This window comes from Protomyctophum bolini, assembly GCF_963924005.1.
Source record: "Protomyctophum bolini genome assembly, chromosome: 16".
NCBI lineage: Eukaryota > Metazoa > Chordata > Actinopteri > Myctophiformes > Myctophidae > Protomyctophum > Protomyctophum bolini.
Genome location: NC_137877.1, coordinates 8,146,218 through 8,160,571, shown reverse-complemented (window position 1 = coordinate 8,160,571; position 14,354 = coordinate 8,146,218). Strand labels below are relative to the sequence as shown.

Sequence of the window (14,354 nt, the reverse complement as noted above, 5' to 3'; positions counted from 1 at the left end):
TGGTCAATCTTGATTGTTTTAAATGTGCTTTATATACTAAAAAAAACATCGCATGGATGCGATATATAAAGCTTGATTTGATTTGATTTATACAACGGGCAGCGGACACACGACATTCATGGAGAAACGACAAGACGTCGGAAACAACGCGGCCGAAGACACATCGCTGTCTGCTCTACTTCACCTTCTCTCTCTCTCTCTCTCTCTCTTATTCACGGAGAAAAAACAACACGGAACAACACAGACGATATTCACAGAGTGCATGACGTTAGACGTGAGCGAGCGTCCCGCAGGTGCACAAGATTCTAGTCAAGTACACTGTCACTGCGACCGATGTGATGGCAAATCGGGCACTTTGCGTTACAGCAACATTTGAGTATTTTGCTGGTGCAGGAGAAAGTAAGATATCGTGTCAACAGTCAAAATAAAGGAAGTCCTGCACACAACAGCTTGATATTGTGAAGAAAATAAATGCAAATTCAGCGAACAACATTCTGACAAAACTTGGTCAAAGTGCCGTTTGCACAATTTGCACAGTTGCACATGTTACACAACTCTGGCTGACAATTTCAGACAGTGTCGGAAACTCGGAACCTTCGCACAGGTCAGGAGTCAGGACACAGTTGGCCATCTGTGATCCTACTGACACAATGAGTGATTTGACACCACTTTTACACCACTGAGTGACCCACGCTTAACCTCAGGTTCAATTCCACCAAACGGCTGACATGCATTCAATTAATGTAACCTGTAATATATGAAAAATGCAGCCTTTTTTATTTTATTTTATTTTGTCGTGTTTTGCCCCTTTTTCTTTGTTTGTTGTCATTGTCTTTTTTCTCAATAAAAATTAAGTGAAAGAAATATATATTTTTTATTCTACTCTACATAAATGTCATAACAAATTAAATAAAATGAAGACATTCCCTCCTGATGTGGTCACAATGAGAGACCATGCCCACAACATGATTGCGGCATTAGTGAACTCCAGTGGGACCAGGGAATAGACATTAGTGAACTCTAGTGGGGACCAGGGAATAGACATTAGTGAACTCCAGTGGGGACGACCAGGGAATAGACATTAGTGAACTTCAGTGGGGACGACCAGGGAATAGACATTAGTGAACTCTAGTGGGGACCAGGGAATAGACATTAGTGAACTCCAGTGGGACCAGGGAATAGACTTTAGTGAACTCCAGTGGGGACGACCAGGGAATAGACATTAGTGAACTCCAGTGGGGACGACCAGGGAATAGACATTAGTGAACTTCAGTGGGGACGACCAGGGAATAGACATTAGTGAACTCTAGTGGGGACCAGGGAATAGACATTAGTGAACTCCAGTGGGGACGACCAGGGAATAGACATTAGTGAACTTCAGTGGGGACGACCAGGGAATAGACATTAGTGAACTCCAGTGGGACCAGGGAATAGACATTAGTGAACTCTAGTTGGCACGACCAGGGAATAGACATTAGTGAACTCCAGTGGGACCAGGGAATAGACATTAGTGAACTCCAGTGGGGACGACCAGGGAATAGACATTAGTGAACTCCAGTGGGGACGAGGGAATAGACATTAGTGAACTCCAGTGGGACCAGGGAATAGACATTAGTGAACTCCAGTGGGGACGACCAGGGAATAGACATTAGTGAACTCTAGTGGGGACCAGGGAATAGACATTAGTGAACTCTAGTGGGGACCAGGGAATAGACATTAGTGAACTCCAGTGGGACCAGGGAATAGACATTAGTGAACTCCAGTGGGACCAGGGAATAGACATTAGTGAACTCTAGTGGGGACCAGGGAATAGACATTAGTGAACTCCAGTGGGGACGACCAGGGAATAGACATTAGTGAACTCCAGTGGGGACGACCAGGGAATAGACATTAGTGAACTCCAGTGGGGACCAGGGAATAGACATTAGTGAACTCCAGTGGGGACGACCAGGGAATAGACATTAGTGAACTCCAGTGGGGACCAGGGAATAGACATTAGTGAACTCTAGTGGGGACGACCAGGGAATAGACATTAGTGAACTCCAGTGGGACCAGGGAATAGACATTAGTGAACTCTAGTGGGGACCAGGGAATAGACATTAGTGAACTCCAGTGGGGACCAGGGAATAGACATTAGTGAACTCCAGTGGGACCAGGGAATAGACATTAGTGAACTCCAGTGGGGACCAGGGAATAGACATTAGTGAACTCCAGTGGGGACCAGGGAATAGACATTAGTGAACTCTAGTGGGGACCAGGGAATAGACATTAGTGAACTCCAGTAGGGACCAGGGAATAGACATTAGTGAACTCTAGTGGGGACGACCAGGGAATAGACATTAGTGAACTCCAGTGGGGACGACCAGGGAATAGACATTAGTGAACTCCAGTGGGGACGACCAGGGAATAGACATTAGTGAACTCCAGTGGGGACGACCAGGGAATAGACATTCAGTCACAGATTTAACTACCTGAGGCGCATCTCCGATGTGGACGTGGGTCTCCTGCTTGGTCCCAGAGAGCTGTCTCAGATGCAGAATCACCAGCTCATTCTCCTCGTGATCCGACCCAGGCTTCATCCTCTGCAGACACGGACACGTGCGCATATATTCGTATATATATATATATAGCTGATTTTGCACCAAACATCATTCATATAGTTGATATAGTTGTTGCCTGCCTCATTCATACAGGTTAAGGCCCTCTATTCGTGGTGAAAACTGTACAGTGACATGACACAAAGAATAGTTCTAAAATATATATATCTTCGGGCGAGTTAATCACGTATAAAACACGCACACGCACACGCACGCACACACACACACACACACACACACACACACACACACACACACACACACACACACACACACACTATTACCAGTACTATCCTATGCATTACAATAACAATAATAAAATAAAGTAAACATCACCAAGTTAATATGACATGAAAGCGTTAAAATGTCACCTATTTTGCCAGAGTAGTAAGACATTACCTGAACGCGCTCAAATATATCAGCCTGCTCATTGTCACCCAGCTGGGAGAGGTATTTTTGGATGGATACCTTCGCCCTGGGTGGATAGAGACCTGGGAAACACACAAATCAAAATGGAAAAAAGGATTGCCTCGCTTAAGACCCTTACTGAATGCATTCATGTAGTCATGACCAAAGACAGTGAGAGCGGTATTTGTGAATGTACATTTTGCACAAGTGGTTACAATTATTGTGTCCTTTCTGACCTCAGACAGTCAGAACCCAATCACTAGTGAAAGTGCTGCAGGGCCGAGTTCAGTTCAAACAGCCTAGTAGAGAAAAAAGAATCCCGCACACTGTCTTCACTCGAGTTTAGATTTATTGAGCAACGTTTCAGGCCTGAGACAGTGTGCAGGATTCTTTTGTTCCTTTACTTCTCAGTTCCAGTTATCCGACGCACCTGTCCAATCCATTTGTCACGGTATGAGACAGGTGTTGGACCGAAATGCAGAACCACACAGGAAGGCAGGCAGATGACGTTTAAATGACGATTTATTTACCAATACCAACACAGGACATACATGGGCTGGACACACCATAACATAAACTATATTCAAGCAGGGAACACAAGGAACTGAGGGTATAAGTAGACACAGGGAAAACTAGAACTGCACTCTGCCGAGTGCATACTTGCTTGTTGCACACTAGCCATTTATGGCCTACTAGTGTATGGCCCACTTGCGCAAGCAGAGCGCGCAAGTACTTTCGACCGCTACAAACCGCTACAAACTGTCAAATCTCAGTTTCTGCCTCTATGTATATGTCATTTGTAAGTTGATTAGCGGTATACTGTGGTTACTTTGCGCCCTATGCACCGTCCCAGCCTTTTCGATGCGTATGCACCGTCCCAGCAATGACTAATGACTAGACATAATAATTTGATTAGCAGTATACTGTGGTTACTTGGTTCCAAAAAGTGACAGCCAGTTTTTTTTCAACCGTTTTTATGTGTATGCAAGTCTGTGCCTGGTTTGCTGGGACCAGATACCACATTACGTCATCGTTGAGAGCTGGGACCAGAGTACATGGTGTGTATATGTATGACTAGCTCTCAGTGATGACGTAATGTGGTATCTGGTCCCAGCAAAACAGGCACAGATTTGCATACACATAAAAACGGTTGAAAAATACGTGCTGTCACTTTGAAGAGACCAAGCGAATTATTACTTGCGCGCTCTGCTTGCGCAAGTAACAATACACAGGTGAACAGAACAAACAATCAACACTGGGATAGGCTGGGAGACTAACAGGACACAGGTGGAGAAAACTAGATAACACAGGGAGGTGAGACAACACAGGAAACAGTAACTAGGGAAAACAGGAAACACTAAGACATCACTATAAAAATACAAGTATACAACATATCATGACACCATTGTCGGTGTGCAGAAGGACTTTTTCTTATAGTTCAAACTGCCTACCTTCGATCCTCTCGCACAGCTTGTGCAGTTTGTGCATGGGACAGGCTTCGCACAGCTGAATCTGCGTCGTGTTGCTCTGCAGGGCCTGTGCCGTGCTGAACGCCTGCTTCATGGTCTGCATCACCTCTTCCACCTGACACGCACGCACACACACACACACACACACACACAAACAGACAGACAGTGTGGAAAAAAGCTTGAAGTCACTGAAAACAGGGGCTTAAAGGTTAAAAGAAAGCCTGAGTTCCTCTCATGAGGTTGCATCATGCTCCACACAACTCACCAGGGACTCACTGGCACACTGGAAGACATAGCAGATATACTGACTGGGACCACCCTCCACGGGCTCCCGGCAGATGAACCCAAAATGGTCGGTCTGCTTCACGCCCTGTAAATGTTAGAAGAAGACACTAGGATTAGACTTTCAATCAGACGAGACCTTTGGGGGCTTTTTGAATGCAGCCCCACAACAAGCATGGATGATAAGAGAGTGCACTAATGGGATCTCCACAATCGGCTAATGTACGGTGATGCACAAACGCACATGGATGGATATTGTTGTAGCATTTCAGATTCTCCATAATGTTGCACGGGAGCCAAACATTGGGCCGACTTGGTGTCGACGAGCTCTAATGCACAAGTAAACTAAAACAAAACAAAAAAATCACACCTGTGTGAACCCCCCCTCTCTCTCTCTCATTAGCAGGCAACCGTACAGCACTATCTCTGTCTCTGTTTCTGTACAACAGCGACCCTACTGGTACCAATAGTCACACTCGTGCTCATTAACACATACATAGGCGGGACGACACATAGGCGGACACGGACATTGCTGTTCCTTGGAGTGGTTGCACCACTCAAAAAAAGAACACGGGTTTCTTCTGCAGAGAAGAGCTTGTTCTCTGAGTATGACTTTGTCTGGGGGAGAGAGGACGGGACACTTGTTGTGACACTAGTGAAAACAAACTGACCTGAGAGCACGATGAGATATCTTTGAAGATCTTTTCCAGCACAACAGATTTACTGTCTGGACTGATGAGGTTCACTTCAAAACGCCCCACCTATGAAACACAGTACAGTATAGTATGGTCAGAGGCCATGTACACAGCGAGAGAGAGAGAGAGAGAGAGAGAGAGAGAGAGAGAGAGAGAGAGAGAGAGAGAGACAGAGGCACGCATGCATGCACATACACGTACACACACGCACACACTTTAGACCTGAGGCCAATTCTGAAAACAGTAAAACACCTTCTAAAACCTAACCTAAAGTAGTCTGAAAACCTTCAAATTCTTATAATATATATATATATATATATATACATACATACATAGAAATAATATTGCTACCCGTATTTATAGCGACAACTCATGAGACACAGAGGTAGCTCCCGGATTGAAAGGTACAATGTATAGCGCTCACAACAGGTCTATCTGCCCTTCATGCATAGATAATGTGGCAATCGTGGCCTGATGTGGTACTACTGTATACAGCTACTTTCAGGGACCCGTTCAATGAAAAACATACTGTAGAAACGCACAACTCAAAAACAAGGTCAGTAGTCCGCAAAAAAAATGATTTTTCCCATAATTGACTGCAACAGTCTATTGTATTGTATTGTATCGAGCGCTGTGCTCCAGTTCTCTGAATTAGCTTCACGAGAAAATTGCCATAGCGTGCGAGGAATGGCAGCAGCTGACTCCATATGACTGTATGACATCAGCATCTATATTTGATCGCTTTTTTTCTTGTGCTTCACTTGTGATATTTGAAAAAGAATAAAAAATAAAATGCGGGTAGCTCATTTTAGCCGATGAATAGGTCATGTTGTTGCACATTATTGATTAATATTACATCTACAGCTGCTAGTTTAAATCTTTTCTTTTAAAATGCGCTACATCATACAGTCCATCGGGAGGTCATGGGATCTTTAACCATCAATGAGAAAGCCAAAACAAACTGTCAAGCAAGCAATAAAGCTTCAAACTAATTCTGCGATTGAGAGTGACTAGCTCTTTATGAAGGGCAGTAACACACAGTCTAGTAATATAACTGACAACCTGGTTTCAAATTAAAATGATTTGCAGTACTGAGTCCTGAAGAGTCTAGGCTAAATGTAGGATGAGATTGAATGACAAACAGTGCTGAAGCAAGCAAGCGTGTGTGTGTGTGTGTGTGTGTGTGTGTGTGTGTGTGTGTGTGTGTGTGTGTGTGTGTGTGTCATCAAGTGCACAGACCATCACAACATACCACTAGTTGAGTTTTACAATTTACAGAGTCAATTCATCTCATTGTTGTTTAAGAAGGGAACCAAATTGGACTCATCACACCTTGTGACTAGCGAAGCATGCAGGTGAATATGCTGAGCCACATGTTCGACCACGTTCCAAAAACAATGTATGTTGAGGTGAAGCTCTTAGACCCTGTGGGGATTCTCTAGTCTACAGGCTGAATTGTATACCTATCTCAGCCTTTTGCTCTTCTTACAGTCAACTGGACCGTAAAGAAGAGAAAAACGTTCTTTAGAATGACCAGTTTGAAACTAAGACGAGTAAACGCTACCATTATGCTACCGCATTGTGCGGCCCTCGACCACTATTATGGTCATTGTGCAAAGTCACATTGTCAGTAGCCTGGAACTCACGCTTTCTATGGCATAGGCAGCTCCCGGCAGGGGAGAAACTATGCGCAGCTGCGCGACATCGACATGAGACTAATTACTTAGAGCGACAGAGAGAGAGAGGAGTGTGTGTGTGTGTAGTTTGTGTACATGTGTGCCTGTGTGTCAATTTAACAAAGGTGCAGACAATCAGAAATCAGCAGAGAGTGAGCGATGTTTGCGCTACTCTATGCCAAATTGAAGTGGACTCGGACCCAGACTTTTTTTTTCCTCCCTGGAAATAAAAACGTCTGGGTTTCCGAGGCTACATTGTCAGACAAGTGCGTCGTCGTCGCCCATGTTCTTTCGGTGTACCTGAAAGAGCATGGTGCGGTTCTTGTCCGTGTCGGAGGGCTGGACGTGGTTGGGCGCGCTGGCGTGTCGCCGCCGCGTGGGAGGGATCATGGCCCCGTCCCGGGGCTTCCTCTGCAGGCTCCCTGCCAGGCTGCTGCAGCGCGTGCGGAACTCCTGCTGCTCCTCGTAGCCAGAGTCCTCCAGGATGCATTCTGGGAAGGCTCCCCTCAGGCTGCTCTGGCTGGAGCTGCTGGTCAGGCCCTTACCTGAACCTGCACACACACACACACACACACACACACATACACACACACCAGTCTTGCGTGTTAGGCGCGATTCATACTCCTATTCGGTTCAGCGCTGTAGAGCCTACAATGTGACGTCATTTGAGTTTCGGGGGGCGGGTACCGTCCTAAAGTCGTCTCTTCGGTGCTACTGAAAATTTCTGCCGAGCCTGAGTTTGAATCGGCCCCTTACGGTCATGGCTGCTGCTACAGAATTATATGCAATTTTCTGATGATTTGTTTCTGATATGCAAGTTTACATGGGAATATACAGTGTTGTGACTGTACATACAATTTCAACTCAAGACCCTGGTGTTTCATGGCCATCGCGTATTTTCTCATGACAACGTAGGTTCTTGTATGTGTTGTAAAAATTTACTTAATGGCAAGTATCTCAACTATTAGCTCTCTCTTACTGTGGCTCTGCTCCAGAGGACAAACCGGCCCAAATTCAGACAATGAACACTGTTCCTTACGGTTAGGAAAGGTTAAATGCAAATGTCTGTGTGTAAATGTACTTGGAAATAAATGCACTTCTCGACAGGTAGATGTTTCTGAAGCTAAATCAATTCAAACAACACTGCGTGAAAACGGGCAATTATGGGCACTAGATTTGCCCGTAAATCTCAACTTTAGCAGGCATATACAGTAATATACGGTAATATGCAGGTGTTGATGGTACAGTTTGGGAGTTTACCAGAGTTTGTTGGAAAGTTTCCTGTAATATATACACATCCGTATTACAGTCTTTTTGCGCAGTGCAAGCTAAGCTTAAAACCTATGCAACAAGGGGTTCATTCATTAGTCATACCTCCACCTCCGTTCAACATGTCGTCCACTCTGTCGAGGCTGTCGGAACTCTCCAGACTCTCGTTCAGGACAGACGACAGGGGGTCTCCGTCTCCCCCCATGATGAACTCCACCGGTTCGATGCTTTCCACGGAGCTCCGTTGGCCGTTGAGCAAGCGCAGGCGCTTGCGCTCCAACTCGTGCTGGCGGAACTTATCGATGCAGTCGTCGATGAGGGTGGCTGGAGCCTTTTTGTGTCCGACCGTCACCTGGGGTTAGATTTATATCACAACCAAAAAAAAATTGATTCGGTTCACTTATCAGCAGGAAAGGTAAATACTTACTAAATAGTACACTGTAACATTAACTCCGAGTGCCCAAATGGACCTGAAAGAGTAAACTTGTACATTCTAAGGGGCCCTATTTTAAAAACGAACCATTGCGCCACGGCGCATGGTCTTGCCATCGTGTTCCGGAGCAATGGTGCTATTTAAGGGACGCCAAATGTGTCCGCTATGTGTCTGTGCCCGGTGCCTGACTCCTGAATTAGTCATAGGTGTTTTGGACATTACATTAGCTAGACTGGTGCCCGGGCTGTATAGAGCACCAAGTCAAAGTTGGAGATCCATGCCGCACCCGGCTATGCAATATCCGTTGTGCCCACCCCATCAGTCTGCCTCCCTTTAATGCCCATATATGTAGATTTCTGTATCTGTCTCTCTGTGTCCCTTTATTCCTATATACAGTATGGAGTTCTGTGTGAGGAATGCCCAAATATGGATGTCAGAACAGGCCAGTGGCAGTTCTGGACAACCGTGGGTCCTGACGGTTCTCGAGTTAAGTGGATTACAGACGTACACACGTACATATGGAGTTCTGTGTCAGGCATGCCCAAATATGGAGTGTTGTGATGTCAGAAAAGGCTCTGTCCAGAGCCCGGGCAGAGGCCTTTTTTTGTGGCGGTTCTGGATAACCGTGTGTTTTCCGACCGACTCGACACCGGGCACTGCACTCCCCTGTGGGGGTGTGGAACACGTGTGTCGAGTTTGAAGTCGGTTGGGGCGAACGGTTCTCGACTTACATGCATTAAAGCCTTACACACTGTGACGTGGTGCATTTATAGATAGATAAAACCTGCTGCGACAAGTTGTGAGCTGCCTTGTACATCAGATATTTTGGTTGACACTACAACTACTGTAAATGAGGCATACGTATACGCTGCATTAATTTCCATCACGGCTCATCTAACAGGCATAGCCGCTGCAACTTTTCATAGGATAAATGAAGAATCACGTGGTCCAATCACAGCTAAGCATAACATGGGTTAGACAAGCCTCTCCACCAATAGTTTTCCTATATGATAAAACATTGTTTGTCACGCACATATGTTTCCAGTGCATATGGCAGGCCTTGTTGACGGATTTGGAAGAGATTTTGAAGGTCTGTTTCCAAAAATGAACCAGTATTTAATGTGTAAAATCCTTGATATTTACATTGGAATGAATGAGCCCGGCTGGAAAGTGTCCAAGTGGGAGTGTCTAAGTGGGAGAGGGTGGGGCTTAGCCAAAGGTTCATTGCAATTAATGTGTGGGAAATTTGAATCCACGGCACATAGCCACACCTCATTTTAAGACCAACACACACCCACACGCAAAATCAGCACACAGTGATTTGGTATATGGTTGGTGCTAAAAATGTGGCGCTATAAACGGTTTAGCGCCGTCTTAGATGGAAGATAAGACCCTTACAGTTAAATGAACACTCAGGATTCTACGTTAAACGTAAGATGTGCTTATTGGGTTCTACCTTGCCGCAGTAGAGCACCTCAAACTTCTGGGAGTTGTAGAAGGCCTCGTCTGTCTCCTGCTTATGTTTTGCATCTCCTGTCACTGTCAGAGCCGATTTAGATGCCTGGCGAAGAGTAGTGATCACCTCTGGAACCTAGAGAGACGGGGGAAGTACATGAGGGTGAGATTAAAATGATAATTGAGGTAGAACTTTAAAAGACAAATGAAAGCAATCAGGAATTGTGGTCAGGTTATAGCGACTGTAGGTCGCAGATTACTATGAAAACCTGCAGAACAGTCAGTCAGTCCGTCAGTCAGTCTGTCCGTCATGCCACCATATATGGCCATAAGTCCGTCATATATGAAGATCATGACACTGATCTCATCAAACCCTGGATAACTCATATTATAAGTGCAAAGTTGAGCTTGTACAACAAGGAATTTCACAGACTACTGTAAGTGCATGATGTGACAATAAAGTCTTGATTTGCAGTTGAGACGTGGTCTAGCTGCCGGGTATGTCGTTGTAAACAGAAAGGTTTTGCGAGCGTACAGTTTTTTTTCAAATAGTTAAAGGCAATAGCACAACACTGTATTTTCACTGTGACAAAGGACTAGTCAACAAAGGACAGGCCAAGCAGCATAATGTTGTCAGAACTGGGAGAGAGGCCAGGGAACGCCCAGGCTCATTACTGACTGAAGACAAAACACACCTATAGGCTGGAAGAAACAAGAGAACTGAAGGTCAGTCACTCTGCCTCGGCTTCGCTGTTACACAGACTGAAAGTGCAGACAGTTGCATCCATGCCAGAGAGCACAAGGACACTCTTTGTGACTCAAGTCAAGGAAGGAAGGAAGGAAGGTAAACTGCACAAGTCAAGGCAAGAGAATACAAGACTTCTCTGGGCCATTCATTAGCAATACAGCAGAATGTGTGAATCCACTTCTCTAGTGGGGACAGAGGGGGAAAGACATGCTGCAACACAGGTCTACAGCCGGAAGTGAACAGGGGATGATTGATTATGCGGTCGATGCAGTATGAGTATCCGGTCGGCTACCGGCATGCCCCTTAAATACATTTTCCTGTATATGAAATGAGAAAATCAACACACTCTTAATTTAGCAGGCACAGTGGAAGAGGAGGGGGACACTTATTGATGACAGAGCCCCTTAAAAAGCAAGAGTGATCTGAGCCAAGGTCAACTGAAGTTCTTGTTTTAGCACCAATGAGTCTAAAACAAACAGCCGCTCCGCATTCTGCACACAAATCTATCACAGTATCTGATAAGCACACAGGTGGCCTGTTTGTTGCGCAAATATGCTTTGGTTTTAGAGGAAGAGAAATTATGTAACAACTACAAACAAAGCTGCACTCTGCAGATCTCCACCAGGCTCGGTTCCCTAATCAGGGCTGTGTCAGTCCATCAAGGCACGAGGAAGCTGGGCAGGTACCATTTCTACAACATACATTTGCAATGTATGCATGCCCACTATGGGCAGAAGTGAAAGTGCTTCTGGACGCGTGCTCCATAGAGGCCCCTTCTTCTTTTTGTAAGAATTAGGCCCGCCCACAAATCTTTGAAGGTGATTACAGGCAAACAGTATGAAGTATCAAAACCCTGTTTGATGGTCATTGTCACACGACTCACCAGACTATTTGTACCTAATATGATGAAAATAAAATGTGCATGTTTCTGCATATTGTATTCAACATGATATTATATTCAACAATGACATTTGTAGCATTTGTTGGGTGCAAGTGAAGTTGCTTTTAACTTGCTGTTGTTTAGAGGCCCCTCTATGTTCATTCAAATTTGGGGTAGATCGTTTCAAGATCTTTGGCATTTTTTTAGCCAATAAGAACGTAATATGAAAAATCTGAATGATACATGTTGATCACAAATCCCCAGAGATGACGTGTACCGATCAGTTTTGGACAAAATCTGTAGAAGTTAAAATGGGTGTTTTGAAGAAAAGGATAGGCGAGAATGGCCGTGGTCTTATGGTGATTTCTGTCGTGATCCAAGGAATTCCGGGTGGGAATTTAGTTTTGGACCTATGAGTATAGGCCAAAACGTGGGCTGTTATAGTGCCACCCCAGGGACGTGCACACATACATAGAGCTCAAAGGGGGCTTCAGCCCCTGCCCTTTTACCCGTCTGTAAAACAACTGCCCTCTGCAGACCACGAATGCAGCATTTACTATGGTGAAAGAACTGCAAATGCCCTCCTCTCCTTTCCATGCCATACCGGAAGGCAGCATTCAGGAGAATGTTTTTTTTCCCTGAAGTCTCCTGAACTAATTTGTACACCGCATCTCCAGTAGATAAAGAGTGCAGGGTTTGCGAAAGTAGCAGGGTTGTGAAAGTATCTCTCAGCGCGTCGCAGCGTGAGCTTGTAGATCTGCTATTTTTGCATTTTTTTTTGCAAACGTGCCCTCTTATGGGATTTCATCCCCTGCCTCTCTAACACTCTCTGCACGTGCCTGGTGCCACCATAAGACTTATGTTAAATATTTGGGGCAGAGGTTCTTCCTTGACCTGGTGAGTGAGTGTACATGTGATATTTGACACCAATTGGTCCAGTGTTGTGCAAGAAATGTTTTCCACAGCTTTACAGGTGGACACACACACACACACACACACACACACACAGGGGTGAAAACTGCCTCCCTTTTTGGTCTGGCAAAGATCAAAATGCCTCAATCCTTCCTACTCTAGATGGTTATGAGCATAGCAATACCGAATGCAGGAATTAATATAGGAAAAAGGTACTAGGGAAACAGAAATCTCCAGTAAAAGGTGAATGAGAGTTTTGTGTGGGAAAAAGAAAATTCAACCCCCCACACAAGAAGCCAATTCATCCAAAACGAGACAGGGAGATCAAATATTTTTGCCTGACCAACACCATGTTGTTGCTGTGGCTACCATTTTAAGGTCAAACACTTAAAGTGCCTGCCTTCAGAGCAAGAGCGTGCAGGGCTAGAGAGAGAGAGAGAGAGAGAGAGAGAGAGAGAGAGAGAGAGAGAGAGAGAGACAGAGGAGTCCTTTAAGATACAGAGAAAAAGGGAGTACATCATGTATGTATACTAAACCATCTCTTTGCTGACACAAAGATCTGACTTGTCTAAGTAAAAGTAAGGGTGTGGTTACGTTTGCATTCTGTCAACTGGCTTATTTCCCAGGCATACTTGAAAATTTCCAGTCAATATCTGGAGATCACACAGCTTGGCACAGGCTGTAAGACAAGACTCACACCGAAACATGTTATTAAGAATTACCACTGGCAATAGAAAACAAGCTAGGCTACATTTTGGGTTTCCCGTAAGCCTGATTTACGCTTCAGTGACAAAGTATGGTGTGTAAGTATAATGTACCGGTATAATCAACTGAGGAAAGTGTTGATTTGTCATTTTGAAAGAACATTGTCGTTGTGAGTGACACGTTGCATGACTCTGTCTAAATCGGGCTTTATATGACAATAATAACAGTCCAACAAAATATGCACAAAATATGGTGGCTTCAGGATTGTCTGTGTGACTCCCACTGTGTGCTCCTCTGACGAAATAACCGAATACATAACAAATCTGCAAAATGTAACCTAATTACACAAATAACTAACTTATTTGGTTACTTTGAGCTTGTGAAATATAAAGTGCAAGTTCTTCTTCCAAAAGCAGTTTTTGATGTAATATGCCATCAAGTGAATGCAAAGACCCTGCTTTTGAAATCACAGTCAAGGCAACAAAACACTGTGTTATGGCTTGCACCACTTGGCCGTTGATTGATATAAACATAAACGTGTCAGCTTAACATTTAACAACCCAGGTGTATTATTCATAAAGTAAGATGATGCCCACCGGTGCAGCATTTGATCTGATTAATTATTTGCAGTAAACCGAATTCAAGGCCAGTGAGTGGAGGCAACTTAGGCAAGGGCAGAAACTGAGGCAAAATGGTGCAATGGAACAGATATGTTAAAAAACGTGTTCAAAAATGCATCCTCTCTATGTCCATGAATACGTATCCTGCTGTTGTTGCTTGTGTTTGTATTTTATGTTTTCTGTGTTCTAAAATTTTATCTAAAAT

General features: G+C 44.5%; 1 protein-coding gene across 2 annotated transcripts in view; it reads right to left on the bottom strand.

The window, feature by feature from the left end:
• The window catches only part of tbc1d4 (TBC1 domain family, member 4), a 47,036-nt gene that overhangs the window by 26,540 nt on the left and 6,142 nt on the right, over nt 1-14,354 (bottom strand). For both annotated transcript variants that reach the window (XM_080785315.1, XM_080785316.1), the window contains exons 2-9: nt 10,286-10,420; nt 8,502-8,748; nt 7,428-7,678; nt 5,428-5,517; nt 4,740-4,844; nt 4,457-4,589; nt 2,997-3,088; nt 2,472-2,582 (exon numbers count right to left, since the gene is read on the bottom strand). In XM_080785315.1, the coding sequence (XP_080641441.1) occupies nt 2,472-2,582; nt 2,997-3,088; nt 4,457-4,589; nt 4,740-4,844; nt 5,428-5,517; nt 7,428-7,678; nt 8,502-8,748; nt 10,286-10,420 (1,164 nt within the window). The remainder of the gene's footprint in view (nt 1-2,471; nt 2,583-2,996; nt 3,089-4,456; nt 4,590-4,739; nt 4,845-5,427; nt 5,518-7,427; nt 7,679-8,501; nt 8,749-10,285; nt 10,421-14,354) is intronic.